The sequence below is a fragment of the Anopheles arabiensis genome, chromosome 2 (genome assembly GCF_016920715.1).
Source record: "Anopheles arabiensis isolate DONGOLA chromosome 2, AaraD3, whole genome shotgun sequence".
Classification (NCBI taxonomy): Eukaryota; Metazoa; Arthropoda; class Insecta; order Diptera; family Culicidae; genus Anopheles; species Anopheles arabiensis.
In genome coordinates this window covers 85047671-85067584 of record NC_053517.1, presented here as the reverse complement: position 1 = coordinate 85067584, position 19914 = coordinate 85047671, and the positions used below count along the sequence as shown (strand labels likewise).

At 48.0% G+C, this 19914-nt stretch overlaps 1 protein-coding gene across 9 annotated transcripts in view; it reads right to left on the bottom strand.

Annotated features, from left to right (window-relative positions):
* The window catches only part of LOC120896126 (filamin-C), a 41741-nt gene that overhangs the window by 13282 nt on the left and 8545 nt on the right, over positions 1-19914 (bottom strand). For 2 of the 9 annotated variants that reach the window (XM_040300709.1, XM_040300051.1), the window contains exons 2-7: positions 15710-16069; positions 14985-15635; positions 14421-14905; positions 14161-14347; positions 12425-14096; positions 12181-12348 (exon numbers count right to left, since the gene is read on the bottom strand). In XM_040300709.1, the coding sequence (XP_040156643.1) occupies positions 12181-12348; positions 12425-14096; positions 14161-14347; positions 14421-14905; positions 14985-15635; positions 15710-15940 (3394 nt within the window). In that variant the 5' untranslated portion in view covers positions 15941-16069. The other 7 variants (XM_040300218.1, XM_040300138.1, XM_040300295.1 and 4 more) reach the window with 7 other exon arrangements.

Here is a 19914-nt window from a genome sequence, read left to right as displayed (position 1 = left end):
AAAATAGGTCTGAATCTATCCGAGTATCAGTCCACGGTTGTCCATTTATCAAAATACCACGAGGGCATCAAATTTGTTTTAAAATCTCATCTCGTTCTCCTTCACCTATCCCACTTATCAATGTGGGAGATCTTGACTGAAAAGTAACCACTCTTGTCGGTCAATGCGTTGTCTTTTAAATGCTCTAAAGCAGTCTGAAGAGCTCGCCTTTTACATCTGTCCATACGTACACAAAAGAGAGAGACCCTTGCGACTCGAACACGAAACAATGTGAACGATGCCATTTGGTGGACATTAATATTAACAACAGCACATGTTTGACAACGAAAGCTGCCACGGCGGCCAGTTGGTCCCCGGTGTTGGTGCAGTAAAGTGTGTCTGTCTTATCGATTGCGCACGATCGTCGCATGAAAAGTAAACCAATAGTTGCGCATGCAGCGCAACCAAAAATGCACTCCCCCAAGGTGAAGCGAACCCGGAAAGATGCGCCCGATGGAGGGCAAAATGCAGCAAACAGTAATTTATTTGCGCTCCCCCGTACGGTTTGGACTGTTGCGCAGTGGGACGCGTTCCGATTACCAAATAAGATTAATAATGAAGGCAAGAGGGGTGGTGTAGTTGTACTCAATTGGGGGATTGCAGTTGAGAAGAAGGCAAGAAGAGTGCAAGAAGATAACAAAACACACACACACACACATACACATGGGAGGGACTGTGCCAAGCGTTTTTTGCTCTTAATTGCAGACAGAAATCAGGTTACGCGAGTGTGGCGTGGCGTGCGTCGCGTGTGAAATGATCGCGTTTCCGCGCACGAACCGATCAGCACACATCAAAACACACACAGACAGAGGCGTTTGGTGGTGCTGCGGGAAAATCGAGCCATCCCGTCTGTACGACCGGAGATTATCTCTTCTTGGGTAGGCGCCTGTGCCGTGTTTTTCCCTCTCGCCGTTGTTTGGGACGGCAAGGCGTGAAAGCTCTCGTAACACACATTTGCTGTGAGATGAGCTGGAAAATGAGGGTTTTCCCTCGGATTTTAGTTTCTCCAGTCAATCTATTGAATGCTGGATTGGGTATGAAGGCAAATTCTTGACCACAGAGCTTTGGTACATCAACAAACCATCAACACGTTTGGGAGTTGGATCAAACTAAAGCGGGCAGCTTGCTTTAAAAATATTAATTATCTATCCATCAGCGTGTTGTTGTGGCTGAAGATGGTTCGTGTACGCGTATGGTATTGTGTTATACAAGCAGGTAAAACATGACCACTGCAGTTATTCAACGCGCGATCGTACATGAAGGAATTCCGTCGTCTCAAAAGCTGGACAACGTGGCAACACCAAAACACGGAAACTCACCCCCACGATATCCCTCCGTCTGTTTCGTTCGGGAGTGTAATGTATGTGTGTGGCAAGTAGTCTTTCCGGTTTTTTGGGGGGAGAGCATAAAACATAGCATTGGCAAGCATATTTCGGTATTTATCTCCGCGCACGGACACGGACTCGGCGGGCACTCTCGCTTTCTGTACGGCGATTGGCAAAGTGGCATTCCATCTTGGGACAAAAAAGCTGGAGAGATTGTGTCGTTTTTTCCTTCTTCTTCTCTCCATTCCATCATTGATTGATCTGTCCCACAGACTGTCCACAGTTCGTGTGGTATTAATGCACACACACGCGCGCACACAACACACCATCTTGCTCCACTCCAGCCAACCCTTGAAGTGAGGAAGAAAAGAGAAACTGTGTCTCTCGGACCAACGCCGCTCGAGGTGAAAGTGCCCACTACTGCGAGCAGGGAAAATCGATTCGTTTCCAATCAGGCTCGCCCGTTAGGTTGGCTTGAGTTGCCCACTTTTGGCTACCGGCTGCTACTACTACCGGTATATGGCAAAAGGCACAACCCTCCAAAAAGAAGACGGACCAACAAAAACAACGGCCAACCCGATCCATCTGATCGATTCGACAAACAAAAACACCTCTACCTTCTGCAATCCATCACGATCAATCAGGGCCCAGTGCGTTTTTGGGAGGTAATTAACCCACCTCGAAAGGGAACGAAAGCGAACGAGCGAAGATGGTCAGCTCTTCTTTGGCGTTTATGAGTGTGTGTCTGTTATTACCTTTAATTTTATTTTCATTCCCCTCTCGTCGATCATCCTCAACACACAAACCTTCAACAACCGGGCCGGTCGCTTCCGTTCCGAAAAGTTTGACCGCTTGAAATGAAAATTTCGCTTTCCATGCCGTCCGTTTTCGTTTTCCGTTGTCCACCCACACAGGGTGTGGGTGCGGGAAAACTCTTCAACACGCACCGAGGTGGAGCGGTATGTGAACGCCACACACACACACAGCCCATTTGGTGAAAGTTTTTTCTTCTTATCAATAAACATGAGCATCTCACTCACCAACCGACGTCACTGGTCAGCACAACCACAACCCGGACGGAAGGTCATTCGCGAACAGCGGCGGAATGGCACACCTCATTCTGCCATTGGGGGAAATGCGGTTGGGGTAATGTTTTATGCATATGCAAGCTCCCCAAACACAGCGACAGCGAAGCAGAAAGAAAGGAACTGCTTACCCGGGTTTTAATGGACAGTAAAATGACCTTAAAATGGGAAGTGGGTCGGTGGTCGGTATGGGTTTGAAAAGTATGAAAAGCTTTGTTTTTTTTACACGCTTTGTTGTTGCGGCCAGCTCTTTTTTCCGTGCGGGATTTAATTCCTAAACACGACACATACTCTAAGCGTGCATTTGAGGGAATGCAATGTATATATGTCATGATTTGTCGTAAGCTACTACTATTTCAAAAGCAATCCTCCACTCGGGTGGAAGATTCTAGAAGAAAACCATCACGAATCACGACCCAACCACGACGGCCACGTTAAGCTCTCCACGTGTAAGTAAAACGTGGCACAGGGAGCCTGTTTTCATCACTCTGTTTTGATTTGCATTTTGCTTCCCATTCCTGCGGTGCGTATGTCATCGCTGGGCATGGGACGATGGGTTGGACGTCGCTGTTGGTTCCCGCTAATGTTGGAATGTCGTTTTCGGGGTGGGATTTGTGTGTGGATTTGTACATTTCTCAGCCAACGGGGCGAGATTGTGTGTACAACACCCTCCACACCCTCCCGGATGATAAAAAAAAAACGAATAACAAAGCAACAACGCCAAGCAAGAAGCGCAACACACACATCACGGGATTTCTCCGCTTTCCAGCTCACAAGATGCCGGGGTGAGCTATTTTGGTGAGACGAAAAGGACCGGTTTTTGGTGTGCTGCGGAGTGACCCCTGTGCGTGTGTGTGTGTGTGTACGTTTGAAACTATCATCTATCCCACGAGATATACAGGAGAAGCGAAAAAGTGCTGCAAACGGAACAATTTCACAACAAAAGACTTGTGCGTGCCTAACAAGCGACGAACCTCGAAAATGAGTGAAAGAAATTGGTAAACTCATTTCATTTAACAAAAAATTGTATCGTTATGCAGTGTATGAGTCGAATCATACGTTTCAATTTATTCGGTAAGTGTTAAATGAAACTAAAAGCCAACCAGCAATTGACACAGTTCATCGACCCAAGCGCCCCAAACGAGCGCCCCCGTGAGCCGGGTGTGGTGAATTAAAATAATTCAAATGCTGCACGCTTCATTTCCGACCATAACCGTAACGCACTGTTATGGCGGTTTGAGTGAATGGAGGGAAGGAAACAATACTCGTGTAAGGGAGTATAAATCAATCATGCAGCCCGAGTGGCGACTAACGCTTGCATAATACGTTAATATGCGAATATTAAGCGTTTTCCTGTTTGGGGAGCCATTGTGCCGAAAATTAGAAAATGGGGAAAAAACACACACACACACACTTACGTACAACATTTAAACACGCGGGAATAACCACCGTCACCTGCTTCGAATCGAATTAAAGCTCGATCCGGGCGACAAACGGTTGGCGGTTAAACGAGAGGGCGCGTAAGCAACACGCCCTTGTGACACGGGGTTTGGCTCCCGTGGGGGGTGTTTTGGGTCTCCTTTCACAGCCGCCGGCACCACATTGACGCAATCCACTCCACTCAACCCCACCGTGCCCCTGAGACACCGGTGTATTCTGGTGGCTTTAAATTATTCGCCAACCAGCTGTGGGCAACCTGCAACAAAAGCCAAAACCCTCGAAAAATGTGCGGCATTTTAATGGGAAAGTGAAAAAAAAAAACAACTGCTGATGCTGCTGCGGTGCCGCTTCCTTCAGCCGGTCCGTTTCTCTTTGTTCACACAGTGCCGTGCAGCACAACTTTCTCGTTTGGAAAATTCGATACTTCGAGAGCAAGGAGAGAAGCTCTCATTTCTTCTGCCAACAGCAAACAAACCACAACAAACGAACAAACAAGCAGGCGCACACGATCGCAGGGTGTGTGTGTGTGTGTGTGTGCAGATCGTCGGAGAAGATCGTTTCACATGCGATGGTCAGCCAAAGAGGCGACTTTCTCCCAATGCAATGGCAGCCAGCCAGCGGTGCAGTCATGCAGTCCCAGTGCAGTAGTTTGTGCTGCATACGGCTGGACCACTCGCTCTCTCTCTCTTATTCCACCCTTGATGGGACACCGAAAAGGGCCACTCTTTTTGGGGCCGACTCATTAGGCATTAGGGCACGGTCGATTGGGTGCCGCCGGAAGCAGTGAAGACCTCCTCCCCCGTGGCCGTACAAAATTGGCTTTTATTACGTAAATTACCGTACACGCGGCGCACGCTTAATCGCTCGGTAATTAAAATTGCCAGTACGGCACCGGCTGTAAGGCGCGAGGCGGCGTTGGTAATTTGAAATTAAACCATTGAGGCGCAATTTATATGCACGCTTGATATTTCACTGTTTTCACAAATCGAAATCGAGCTTGAACTTAACGAAAGGCACGATGATCTTCTGTGTAGTGGCATTATATAAACAACGTTTCAACAAAACAATCACTTGTGCGGGAAAGCGTCTGCAATGATTTTCCTCTGCACTCTCGTCGTGCTCGTGGGTGCGTCAAGAGATAAACGCATCGGCAGTGTGAATCGAAATCACACGCACAATTATGGTGCACAATTTAAATGCGTACTCCGTGTTATCGCAACATCGCACTTTGTGTGCATTTATTGATGCTGATCGTTCGTCGCTTTTGCACTTTTATCCATTCAAACAGTATTATGGATGCTTTCTTTCTCTCTATCTCTGCCTTCAGACAGTTTAAAAGCAATTGCGAAAGTGCAAACTGGCGTGATGCATCAGCTAAATCAATTCGCTTGATCGCGTTGTCGACGGGAATCGAGCAGTAAACACGCTGTTACGAGTGTGGAGAAAACGATTTTGTCGATCTTTATCGCGCTAAAACCTTCTCAAATGTGCACCTTACACAGGTGTGTGACGCATTTTGGGGAGCGTGCCAGTTAGTGAGATCGAGCACGGCATCGACCCACACTTGCCGTCTTCACCACGCTTACAAAGAAAAGGGGAAAAAGCGTCAACTCAGCGTGAAAATATGCACCAAAGCGTTGGTGCGCCCTTTTTCCCTAGTAAGTATGTATGTGTGTGTGTCATCAACCTTGAGACACTGGGCTGTGTTTAGTAAACGAGGTAGCTGGTACGGTTTGCAATTGTAACCTCACCTCCACAGCTTTGCAATGCATTTTAAAATAAACAGTTTTAACGGGTTGCTTGCGTTGCAGAAAGGCGGTCTCGAGGCGATCAAACTGCAAACTTGCAAAGCTGTAGTGCTGTTGTTGTTTGAAACCTGGAAGAAGAGGTCGATGGATTGCCAGTTCCCTTCTGACGATTGATTCAGAAACGAATGCGTGTGTTTCAATTTCACAATACACCCTTGCCTTTTTGCACTGACTGTGGCTCAACCAACGCCATACAACCCACACGAACAAGATCGAAGAGCTAAACGTCATTAAAAAAAAAAAACGAAGAAAAAGCATTCACAACCACTCAGGGAAGTACCAGTTTTCCCAGCAGTGCCGCTCGTTGCTGTCTCTTTGCTACGGGACGCATGAATCAGCGCTCGTTTGGCCGTTTAAGGTGCCGCACACCACCACCACCACCACCACCAAGCCGTGTTTTTAGCTCGCCAAAGCTCGTCGAACGTTTAACGCAGGGTTGTTGCTTTATGAATACACACACACACTTTAGCCTTCGAAGACAACAACGCCCACCGAGGATGGGGCGGACGAGGGCGGACGATTAAAGAAAAATGTCTTCCGCTCTTATCATTGTTTGCAGCCGCCGTCGATTCACTCGCCCCGAAGGCTGGCAGAAAATGGAAAATGGCACCCCCACAACCCCCGCATTGTTGTTGGGCTGTGTCCGTGTCCCAAAGGACAAACGATGCGCGTAGGAAAATGAAACACAAAATAAAAAAAATAAAAAACCGCTTCAAAGGTGGTGTGGGACGGCCATCGCACGAGATGCGAATTATGAGTGTCCGCCGCTGCGGCAGCCGTTTTGATGAATGCTGACAGGATGTTGTACATTCAGTCGTCGTTGGAGTTAAATGCAGTTTCCTGCCCCCCAGCCGCAATCCGCGTGTGCCGTTTGTGGAAATCTGGCCGGCTAACCTTGAGGAGCTTTTGTTTTGTTGGGGCCGGTCGCTCAAGAAACTCAACCGAAACCGAAACAAAAAGTGAATGTGGTGCGTTTATGCTTTCGGGTTATGCAAAAACCCACAACCAAATGCGCCACAGCATCGAGGCATCAAGCACCTTGGCCTCGCGTTTTGGGCTGTCCGTGGTGTGAGAATTGATAGTAAAAAAACGAGGCTAGCATTTTAATTACCATCCGATCGTGCTATTTCTCTAAGAATGTACCGTTCTAATGGTTGTGCTTCGCCCCGCCTTTCATTTCTCGTTTCCCGGCACTGCATTTCAAACCACAGGCATAGAATCTGGAAAGGCTGGATGCCGGGATTCTGAGTCGGGCATTATATTCCATCATCATTAATCTCCAACCGAACGATCGGTCGAAGGAAGTGCATTCCACGCGGGATAGAAAAAAGGCACTAGCACACACACACCATCCATTCGAACGGTATTCATGATGGCGGAAATGTGTAGATATATATATGCACCAGAAGGGTTTGCCCTTAACAGTACTCAAATGGGCTGTGTGTGAGTGGCGTGCGGTGGTGGGTAGGTGCATCGGTGGTGCGTTTTCTGCTTTATCGCTTCAGCTTTCGAGCGGTATTATTGCCCTTCGTGTTGTTTCTTCTTAATCTTCACGAAGGAGGGGGAGGAGGGGAGGCCTCAACGATCAAGAGAGAATGGGGTAGAGAGAGAAAAGAGCGAAACAGTGCGAGTGAGAGAGATAACACCAGAGCGCTAGATGCTGCGGAGCATTTGAGAAAAGCGGCTCCGAGAATCTGGGTCAGCTTACAGTCGGTGGGGGGGACCGTTTGGGGGGGGGAGGAAATACGTTGAACTCCGTTGAACAGACAGATAGCAACAGGGGTGGATTAAGAGAACCGAAAGCCGTTGCGATGCTGTGAGTTCTCGGTGTGTATGTATCCGTGTGTGTGTGTGTGTGTGTAGGTATAATGCATTAATTATACCTTCACAGGGAGTAATTTTCTGGAGTTTTTTTTTAAGGTTTTTGGTGGAATCTTTCAATCATTTCAAATTATTTCGGGTGCTCACTTGATTGGACGATCAAGTTTGGTTCGTAGCAACACAACGGTCTTGTGGTTAATATTGAATAAGAAAAAAAAAACTGCTTTTTATGTCCAATCGAAGCTAGAACGGGCCTGCAAAAAAAAACGGAAGGAAACTTACGCTTCTTTTAATTTTCCTATCGCTAAACGTTGCCCACTGGTCACGCCACCGCCGGAAGCCTTTGCTGCGTTGTTGTTGTTGCGTTGAAGCTGCTGCTGTTGCTGACGATCGATGTGAATATGGATTTTGCGGAACAAAACCAACGATGTACAACATAAAACTCAGCATAAACCGACTGCTGAATTGGGTGGAGGAAGTGCAACGAAGAAACAGTAAGCGACAACGCAGAGATAACTCAGGACGACAGGACAGGCGGAAAACAACCCTCCATACTTGATGCCCCCTTCTTCGTCGATCTTTCCACTCTGTATCGCGCACTAACAAGCAAACAAACTACTACCACCACCACCAGCCAAGCAACGACGCACCGTGGTGTGTGTGTGTGTGTGTGTGTGTATGGAACGGAGGAAGGAAGCCTAGGAATTTAGATCTTTGCGTTATCTTCGTTTGATGCTAATTTGCTTACATTCCACACGCACAGCACAGCGCGGTGCGTCGTTGCCTTATTAAAATTAATGCCACCGTCAAAGCAGAACCCTTAAAATTATGCGCGATCAGATGGGGAAAGAACGAGGAAGAAAGCTAGTGAGGGGTTTTTTTTAGAGAAAGCTTCACAACAAAACAAAGACAAGGGGGACAGAGGCTGATGATAGAACGCATGTTTTGCCGACGATTGAGAATGGAAAAAGGAACAAAAAAAACAACGGGAAATGGAGACCCGTCACAACACAAAAACGACACAACAGAACAGGAACCCAAAGACGAAAGAGAGGAAGGAAAAAACAGCTCCAACTTTGTCACGTCATCTTGCTGCGCGCGCGGTCTCTTGTGTAGAACACACACTCTCATCACAAGATGGCTTCCCAGCGAGATCGAGAGAGGGTCGGTTGTCGGATTCGATCAGTTTCACTCGCGGATGCTACCAACAGGTACCGTAAATGCTTAATTTGGCTTCCATTTTTGCATACTTTTCACACTACTTTTCCACTGATTGTAATTAGTAGCAACGAACAAAAAAAAAAAAAGACGTTCCTTCACGGTTTAAAGTCGCGAGATGGAGCCACCGTTTTCGCCCGTATCTAGGTGTTGGCAGCAGGGCAGCAGACCGCATTCCCACATGCAAACTTTTTCACAACTTTGCGCCACACACATATCCAGCCGCCTTGGCCGAAGCGAACGAAGACGAAGGCAAAACACCGCGACGAGGGGCTGCAAATATTTGCCAACCCGCTTTTTTTTAATTTTCTTTTTCGTTTTTCGAACGCAAGAATATGCTTTTGTTTCGTTTGTTTTTTTTTCTATCGTTCCCTAATTCCACCCCGTTGTCGGGAAACTTTTCTAATGCCTCTCGGACGATCACGCACACACTTCGAGGTGCGGCAGTATTGAGTACGGCAGCGAACGAATACACACGAACGCAGGGGCACACATGTATACACAAACACACCTGAGAGATGAATTTCTTCTTCTTGTTGCCCTCGCCGTCACCTTTCGTTTTCCCTCTGCGTCTTGCGCGCACACACACACACACACGGGAACAAGATATTTTTCTTAACCGAAAAAAAAACAGAACTACGCACACGTTTGCTCACTCTAGCACATGTTTCGCACCGTGATGGTGTGGTGTAGAAGGCCTTTTCTCTTTTGCACTTTAATGCCAGCCTCTTCCCAGTGCCCCTCTCACACCCTTGCTGCTGGATAGCAAGAAACGCGCAGATGAACGACGACGACGACGATCGCACGCACCCTTCGCGGTTAACGTTCGAAAGAAGACTTGCGCGATCGGTCGAGATCGGGCAGCGCTAGAGCTCACCAAACTTGCCTTTTTTCCCCCGCGTTGGTGCCAGCGTACGTGCGTGGGCTTTTTCTCTCCGTGGCGCTCTCACTCTCTCTCTCTCTCTCTGCGTTATGCGCCCTACACACATACACACGTACAAAGACTATCTCTCGATTTTGTTGTACGTTGGTATGGGCTTTAGGGAAGGTGCGTTTGGTCTCTCGCAGCCGTGGGCTTTAGCCTGGCCGCGGCCTATCGGTCGCACCCCTGGCGCAGGTAGCCAGAGGGTGAAGCTTCAGGAATGCCGCCGCAAAAAGTGCCCGTTGTGTGGGAATGTGAACTGTTGTTGCAGGTTTTTCCGCCAATTTCCATTACTTTAAGTGATAAACCTTTACCAACACTAGCGGGAATGCAAATACTCTAACTAACGAGCAGCTGGAAAAAAAGTATCAAGATACTTTTCTAGAAAACAGGAAGCTCGTTCAATTCAATCAAAGTAACTAGCTATTTTGCCGTTTATTTTTGTCTTTTTTCAGTGTCAAGACTTAATTTCGACAACCAGTTACTTTTCAATTGGTACTTGTAACTAGTTACACGTTCTTATTGGATATTAGATGCTCTTCAATCTCACTCACCACTCGAGCTACTTTTAGACAGTTATAATTTTGTTTACTATTTTAATTCTACTATATTATTGTATGCCAATCTGACAACCAGTCTCTTTTATCCTGTTACTAAGAGCTTCTTAGTAGTAACTAGCTATTTTTGTCATTTTATTTAATTCCAACATAAAAACCATTTACTTTGAAGTAGTTGCTAGAAGATAGATACTGGTGACTACTTTTTTCAAATTGGTTTCACACCAGAATTTATGAACTGCTAGTATTTATAACTATTTCTATTTCCAAAAATGTAATTATATCGACCACTTGCCTGTGTCTAGTTAATCGAAAATATTTATTTCATCAAGTTACTTGAAATTAGTTGCTTAATTTTAATTCAAATCAAATTAATTTAAAATTAAAATCAATTCAAAGTAATTACTTATGAAAATCAGTAATCCCATCTCTACAAAACATGTTCTTCATCTTTATAAGATCTCAGTAATAAATTGATAATGGATTGAATTTGATCAGATAATAATTTTATCGGTGGGAAGCGATCCTATGGAAGGAACAAATGATTTAAAACTACGATAAAATAGTTAAACAACACATTTAAGACAAATCGTAACGAAATCAATTACTGTAGGAATATCCATGATTCAAACGCGCCAGCAACTTATCAAGCAACGAACCCCGATCTTCATAAAATGAATGCAGCGAAATGAACTCCACGATTGGTTGGCTATACACTACGCAAGCCGAAATGGCTCAACCAACAGCAGACATTGCATGAACTCTCGCATGAACTCTTGTTTTCCTCTCAATGGTTTGAAAACCACCGTCACACATTCATGTTTAACGAGAACGCATGAATGGCGAACGCGAGCGATCGAATAAATCGAAAGGAATGCCATTAAAATCATTTGCGGTGCCGCATAAATTCGTCATGCGCCGATGGCCAAAAATAGCGATACCTAAAGGTGTTACTGAACAACATTTTCCCGAAACAGTCACTTCCTGGAAAACGTGTTGGTTGTTAAGCTTTTCGAATAAACAAGACGTATCCGTGACAGGTTTGAGGGTGTAACGATTTTTATGATTGCTTTTTGTGTGTTCTTCCAATCAGCTCTGTTTGATGGATGGAATGAATTATCGGTGACAATGGTACGTTTAATTGTATTTTTAATTTCGATTTTTAAACCAAAACACAATGTTCGACACGTTGCTGATCGTCGGTTAGATGGATAGGCTTTTCACATGCCACCACTCACTTGGAACGTGAAAAAAGTGTGGAAACTCTTAGCTCATCGACCCTTGAAAGTCAAAGTGAGGGGGGAACTGGGTCGAACAACACATGGATCGGATCATTTATTCACGTGTGTCTTAGATGATGAGGAAATGAAACGACAAAAGCCTCTATTTACGAGACAAGGAAGTGTGAAAAAGTGCCTCAAATGGCCTTTTGAATTCAGTTTTATTGAATTTAAAATCGTTGACTCAAGTTTTAGTTATATCCAAAATGATCCATTTCTTTCCATGCATTTTTTTGGTTGGTTTTTGATCTTTTCGTCCTTTAAAGTGTCTTCCGATATTTAACAATATTCCATCCATCAAATCAGTGTAACAGGAGCCTATTGCGACATTCATAAGGACACCTTGTAGAAGCTTTATTTAAATACGCATCAATATAAGAACATGTTTCCCCTCAGCACGCATAAATAAATCCAACAAAGCGACGATAAAACCTAAGCATGTGCCATTAGACACCATTAACATTATCCGCCACGCGTCCTCTGCCAGTGGCTGTACGGAGTAGGAGGAAGAGGAGTGTTGCCTTTGCTCGAGAATGTGTACATTCGCGACAGGATCAGTCCTTCGGAGCAACACACAACAGAACAGAATCGAAGTTAGAATGGGAACGATTCCCTCGCATAAAACCCACCGTAAATGCTGCAAAATCAAAGAAACTTCCTCAAAACAACAATGTGTGGAACTTACCGGGAACGGTTTCCTCGTTGAAGGTGATCTGCACCGTGTGGGTGCCGGACTCGTGCGGCGTGAAGCTGGCGATGAAGCGCTGATTGCCGAGCGCCCGTACTGCCGACGTGACGCGACCCCCATTGACGAGGATTTCCAGATTTCCCGAACCGGCCTGTGAACCATCGACTGCAGTCGAGTGAACCAAAATGGAGAGGCGGTTAATGTGGTTCTTTTTGCAGAGTTGAAGGAATCTGCTACTTACTCTCAAACTCTACCGGCCGTCCCAGCACACCGTCCGGTATGTCCTGCACGCGGATAGCCCGCGCGCCGCTAACATCCCGCCCGATCGGTTCGAATCCACCCTTCAGCTGGGAGCTGTACTTCGACTCGTACCGCGATTCGTTCGACTCCGTCCGATAGTTCTTCAAATAGCCGCCGGCACGGTACAGTCCCTCGTCCTCGATCACCGGACGCCGCGGCTGCGTCTCCGTGCCGAGCGAAAACTTGTTAAAGTGTGTGTTCTTCTCCGTCTGATTGTCCAGCGTCGACCGGTCGTACGTGAGGTCGGTGTTGAGCTGCCGCTCGGTAAGATTGGCCAGCGATTCCAGCGAGTTCTGCGAGAACAGATGCTTCGTTTTGTTGATCACGTCGTAGCTGTCCCGGCGCGACGGTTGCCCGTTCGCCCCGTTCACCTTAATGTTGGACGAGTAGTCCACCACGCTGGTGCCGGCGGCCGTGGTCAGCGGGCTGCGGACGACCCGCTCGAGCGTCGGGCTGTCCCGCACGACGTCACGCGTCACCGTTGACTTGTAGGTTGAGTTGCGCTCCGTCACCTTGTACGTGCCGTTGGACTTTTCGTGCATCGCAATCGGGCTGGCGACGCGCTGCTCCGTCACCGGTGACGGTATGTACCGGGTGCTGGACGTGCTCGTGCTGGTGGTCGTGATCAGCGGTTTCGGGCTGGCCGTGCGTGTATCGAGCAGCGTCGCCGACACGACCGTTTGCGGGCTTTTCAGCCCGGGGCTGGCGCGGATGTGCGCGATCGGACTGCTCTCCCCATCGAGCACGGTGCGGATCGTCTTGGTGGTGTGGTTTTCCGTGCGGATCGTCTTCACGTACGAGCTGGCGGCTTCGTCGACGCCGCCGCCACCACCACCCAACCGTACCGGGCTCGTCTTCAGCTCGTCCGAATCACGCCGCTGCGACAGCAGCTCCGTACTGCGCCGAAAGCCGCCGGAATAATCCGTCTCGGTCGCCGGGAACAGCAGCTTCGGCGAGGGACTGTGCCGGGCCGGGGACATTACGCGGCTCGTGTACGTCTCCTTACTGGTGCTTTTGATGTACCCGCCCGGCTCGTAGTCCTGCGGCGACCGTGAGCCCGACTTTTGCACCGTCGGCGGCGAGTAGATCTCGCGCCGCAGCGATCCACTCTGCGTGTCCGCCTTGCGCGTCAACGAGGACGCATTGAAATGGTACGAGGGGCTTTCCGAGCGCAGCTTGCCGTCGTGCTGGTGCGGGCTGGTTCGCGTCTTGCCCGACCGCCCCTTCGAGCCGACCTTCATGATAAAGGGCGACCCCTTCACGTCGTACCCGTTGAAGTACACGTACACGCGGTGCTTGCCGTTCGAGCGCGGCATAAACGTGACCTGGTACTTGTTCTCCTGCAGCCGCTCGACCGAACAGACCAGCGAGCGCTTCTCGTGCACGATGTCAACATGCAGCTCGCCGGCCACCCCGACACCGCGCGCGTCCACCTCGAACGAGTGCGCGCGCAGCGGCATCGCCCCGTCCAGCCCGTGCACGGACACGCCGCTCGGGTCGAACACGGCACAGGTGAACGGGCCGCCCTGGATGTGACGGCCCTGGTACGTTATGGCAATTTCCCACACGCCGGCTTCGTCCGGCTTGAAAATGGCACTGTGTCCTTCCTCGATCTGCAATGTTGCCAATGTGTCGGTGGTCAGTGTAGATCAAAAGCAGCGTGCAACGAACATTTACCTTCTTCAACGGACACTTGAGCGGTCGCCCGGAAGGACTGTAGGCGGTCACTAGGATGTCCTCGGTTTTCGGCGCACCGGTTGCGTTGACCAGCACTTCCACAAGGCTTCCGAGGGCGCACGGCGCCATACCGGGCGGGGCCACGTGTACAAGCCTTGGGAGTACCCGGAAGAAGTGTCCACCAAGTCTGGAACGATGTCAAAAAAGAAGGAGACGAAGCATTAGGGATCAATTTGGCGCTGGAAGCAGGTTGACCTTACTGGTTGTCATCGATCTCGAGCACGATCTCGTGCATGCCGTACTTGTCCGGCACGAAGGTGCCCTCGCCCCGCGCACCCAGCCGCACCTGCTGGAGCGTGTTCGTGTTGGGCATGCCGACGTACGCCCGCACCCGCGACATGTCGACATCGCGGGACAGCGCCTCCACCCGGAACTCGGTCGGCTCGCCGACCCGTCCGGAGGTGCTCTCGAGCTGCACCGTCAGCATGTTCGCTAGCGGTGGGCGTGGGACGACCCACCGCAGCCAGGTCGTGTACGCCATCACGCCCAGATGCTCCTCGTCGGCCGTGGCCATATCCTTCGCGGCCAGGACGGGCTTAACACCCAGCTTGAGGCCACCGTCGATCACCTTCTGCTGGTTGCTCTCCCACTGGGACGGGTCCGAGCTGAGCTTGTGCGGGTCGGGCACCGGGCCGCCAAGATCTTTGATGATTTCGCAGAACACTTTTCCATCGTTGAAGTCACTCTGATGTAGGGGGGAGAAGAAAAGCAAACGCACAAGTTAATAAGGATATGGGGCATTACGATGGACAGCAACAACTCACCGTAAAGTTGGTCACGGGACGCTTGATCTGTCCGTTCACCCACTTCATCGTCGCGTTGTAGCCCGGTCCGCCCGGGCGCATGAAGTAGGACAGGTACGTCATGCCGGACAGCTCGTCCAGCCAGCGCGACGCGAGATACTCCGGCTCGAGCACCTTCGGTATGCCGAACCGCTCGTACGCCAGGTTCATGGCCCGCTCGCAGTTGCGCACCGATTCGCTCTGGTTGAGCGTGCGCCAGTGCGGGAACAGGCCCGGCTCGCAGTAGTCCAGCAGGGCGGACAGCAGCACGCCACTGTTCCAGTCCGTGGTCAGATTGCTCACCTTGCAGTCGGGCAGGGCGGCCTGCAGCCAGGCGAGCATCAGCTTGCGCGGCGGGAACTTGCTCCGCCCGATCTGGTAGCGCACGATCAGCGACCAGATCAGGCCGAGGATGAGCTTCACGTTCCCGTTCACGATGTCCACGTTGCCGATGTTGACCAGCTTGACGCCGTCCGCCTCGATCGCGTTCAGCGCGGTGGTCACGTTCTCCAGGTAGTGGTGCTGGTTAGCGGGCCGCTTGTTCCAGGACGGCTTGAGCGGACGCTTCTGCAGCCCTTCGACGAGCGCACAGAGCAGTGTGCCGTCGCAAAAGTCCTCGTGGAACTCAATCACCTGCGGGGAAAGGGGGAGAATGTCTTATTCCTGGGACTACGATGGCACAAACCACCCTTTGCAGCCTTCCTTACCTGAAGTCCGGACTCGCGCAGATGCTCGTTCACCCAGTTCTTGAACGTGTTGGCCTGAATCTCGACCCACAGATCCTCATTTCCGCGTATGTTCATGCCCTTGGCGGCCGTACCCTCGGGAGAGCGGGCCACCAGCCCGGCCTGGGTGATCTTCTGCAGCTCCGTCTTGCCGTCGGGCGTGTGCTGCAGCAGCCCGGTGTGTGTGATTTTCGCTCCCTTCGGCAGCTCCATGTTGGGCGCTTGTTGCTTGGTATGCTTTAGACGTTCTACTCCTTCCTACTTCGATCTTTCGGTGTTGTGGCGTTTAGGGCTCGCGCAGTGCTCCGGTGCTCAAAAACTGTTGCTGCTCATTTTACGAACCTGTTTGCATAAAAAGGCAGAAAGTTTTACTTGTTTTTGTAAACTGTATTTTAACGTTTTATTCTACTCCAAAAAAATTAAAATTAAAAAGAGCGCAAAGAGTAGAGTGCGTGTTCTATCGTTCACGAGCGTAGCTAGTCGAGTGAGCCGGTCGGCACGGTTGGCGGGTGGTTTTGTACGCGTGAACCGTGAACACAAAGCGCTTCGGCGTCACGGAACGGATGTGAATGGGGTTTGGTGCTTCGCCAAAACGAAAACATTCATAACGCCATCAAGCGAAGGAAGGAAGTAGTGTACCACCGACAAACCGCTGTGTGCCACACATTGTCACCGACCGCCGATGGTCATTGATTTGCAGCCGCTGATTGACGCGCTGTCGATGGTGATGATGAGGAGGAAGGAACGAAATAGTTTGCACCTAGGTTCCGGATAACGATAATAATGCGTCGCTGAAGGACCTCCACACATGGGAAGAGCGCAACAAGGCGCAAGCGTATACGAAGGAAACGCGCGAATGATAGTTTATTGGCAAAGCTGCGCTGTAAAACGTGATGACTTTTTTCATGGTTAATTGAGCATAAATTCATAACGCCGTGTGGGCTTCTTTTGTTTAGCTTTTTTTTGGGAACTTGGCCCATGATAAGTACTTTGCAAGCAGCTAGACAGCTTGTGTACGGCATGATATCTTTATCGGATTTTTGTTTCGTTGGAGTTGTTTATGATTTATGTTGTTGCTAATGCGCAGGATGCACGGTTCGCGTAGCTTTGGCAGAATCGTGACGAGTGGTTATTAATCTAAAATTGCACAAAAAGCTGACACTTCCGAGTTTTCCCATCAATTATCTTTTGTGTATGGGTGTTCTGTGCTTCGGATATTTTTCGTATCCCTGTTGAAGTCCATGTGATGACTTGTCAAAGACAGTCACATCATAAACAAGGTAACGTGTTACTCAATATCATAGATAGATTTCAGCAAGTATACCAACTATATTTTCTTCTTTTCTTTGGCGTAATGTCCTACGCGGACATAAAGGCCTATAAAGGCTTTCAAGACAGATCCTATACCACGCAGCCGGATATAGTCAGATAGGGGGGAGGATCATACATGATAGGCTTGAACCCATGACGGGCATGTTATTAAGTCTTACGAGTTCACGACTGTAGTACGAGAACGCCCCATCACTATACTAACTAACAGGTGATCCCCGAGATAGCGTATAAATAGGGACTGAAAACGGCCACAAAATATCGCGTTTCTCGAGTTTCACGGTTTTTAGCCAAAATAACAAAATTTTTCGTGTAATTTTGCTACACGTAAAATTCACCGCATTCGACTCAACAAGAGATAGATATAGAATACTATAATATTTTAAATGCTAATGATAGTAGACGCTCATACAATCGAAAAACGAAGGACCTCATTGAGACTATTAGATGACAGGTTGAAATAAAAATTAGAGTAGTATAAATTGAAACTGCGTGCCATGGGAGATCATTTGATGCGTAAATAGTATTGTGACGCTCCAGTTATACGATACTGTTATGTCTTGAACTAGATCTCGGTACGTGAATATTTATTTTACAAAGTAGTCTTGGCGCATCTATTTCACCATTTAACAATTTGCTAATAAAAATCACTTTCGCCCTTTTCCCGACGATTTTATAAGCTTTCTAGACCTAGTAGCAAGCACCTCGATCTCAGAACTGCTCAGCCATCTTAGAAGTCGTATAGCATTTTGAGTGGTATTTGTAGGAACTTTTTCAATTCGTTTTATCCAGCGATCTGCATAAGGACACCACACTACAGGCCCTCGACGACCGTAGAACGCAATTTGGCTCCTCTGACCCGTTCCTACTCATGTGCCGTGCTTTCAACGCAGTCAGCGACGCTTTTGAGCCGAGGATTTCGCCAACTGAGTTTAATGATCGTGTTTCTGTGTTAAACTTGGTTCCATAGTGCACATTTTTAATGTTCTATGTTATTGTAATCCATTGTAAAGAACTCATTGTAAAACATTGCAAAAATGGTTCGAGAGGGCATTATTGTCCATCGATAGACAAATAAACATAAACATAAACATAAACAGAAGATAATGATCTTTATGGAGACCGCCTACTACATCAGATCCTTTGAAAACTGCAGTCTGTCAAAAAACAACTTTTGTTTGATATTTGTGCATGATTTGTACAGTTTTCAGTGCTATTATCGAAGGAGTTGTTTATTTCCTATTTACAAATTGATCGTTAAAACCTTTTAAAGTATCGCATGTAAAAACATCTAAAACACCGCTTATAATACACCAAATTGTACCGATATTTTCTTTTCAATAGCTTTTCTTAATCGTACTTTTAGCTATTTACAAAAAAATCAAACCTCTGCTTTTAGTTTGTTATCGAATATGCCGTTTTAATTATTCATTATGTTGTATACTAAATCCTTCAATAAACATATAGGCATCAATTAATAATATGCGTTTTTTTTTTAAATTGTAATTCATTAAAATGATGTTCACTTGTTGACTGTGTTGTTCGTACTTGCAACGAGAAACGTAAAATAAAACTTTATAGCGTTATCGGAGTAATGAATATTAGGAATGAGCAATTTCATTATTTACCATTTTTTAAGCTTTTGACTTATTAAAGCTAGTAACTGAAAACATGTTTAAATAGATGTTTTCACACATGACTCATGTCTGTTTGAAGTTTGCTTATTTCCTTCCCTCCTTTTTCTTTAGAATGTAAAACTATCTAAAAACATGTGTTTCCCAAGTGAAACTGAAGCCATGCTGTTATTTTCATTCTCTTTCACTCTTCTCTTTCTCTCTCTCTCTCTCTCTCTCTCTCTTTCTCTTTCTTACACCCTCTTCATTTGCCCATTTGCACATGTGTGTAAATGCTGACCATTTCCACTGGCGAAGATGACGTAACGCAATGGGCACAACATACCACCACGACAGAGCGCGAAAACAAAATCGGTCACCACACCGGCGCGCCGCACACTCAAAAAGTGGGGGAAGCTCCCTCGGCATTCCACGCAAGCATCAGTTCCACCCTCTGAACACCCACCCGCTGGCTTTACAGGTGTAATAGTACGAGCTGGCACTCTGTGTGTGTGTGTCTGTGTGCATACATTGAACGCGATCGTCACAAACACAACGATCGTTAATAGTCGTCGACTGTTGTTTACCGTCACAACCCGCCGGCTGTGAGCAGCGCTGTTGGGTGCGACAAAAAGTGTGTGTTTTTTAAAAGGAAATCTATGAGAAAAAAGTATCTTATTGTATAATTTATATTTAATTATTGGACAGTGTTTTAATTGCATTGGGGATTTTCCTTCTTGGGTGGATGGATTGCGGCGCCGTTAAACCCGCGAGATGGCTGCACGATGACGCGAGCTTACAACCAGCACACAGGCGCGATGTCATTGTGCCCGCGCGTCGTCCCTGGTTGTTGATTTGTTGATCAATCAACAGTAAAATTCCTTACGCGGCGGTGAGCTCATAAACCCGCTCGGAAGGTTTGTCGCTTGGTGCGGCTTTAATTGTGGCTCGCTTTGCTTCTTCTAATGAATATTCAACTAAATGCTCACCTTCTAGCCATCTGCTGGTTGTGGCGGCATTCACATGAGCAATGGCAGTAAGGTGCCGTGTCGCCATCGCGAGGCCAGGTGACATCGTCATCGTCAAACACGCACGGCACATGCACATGGCGAACGAACGGCGGAAGTGGAATGACAACGCACTCGGAAAGGTGTGACCCGGGTGGTGCCGTGGACTCCGGAGTCAAACCAGCATAAAACCATCCCCGGGTGCGTTGACGCATTGGCGCGTTTTTGTTTCGTGCGC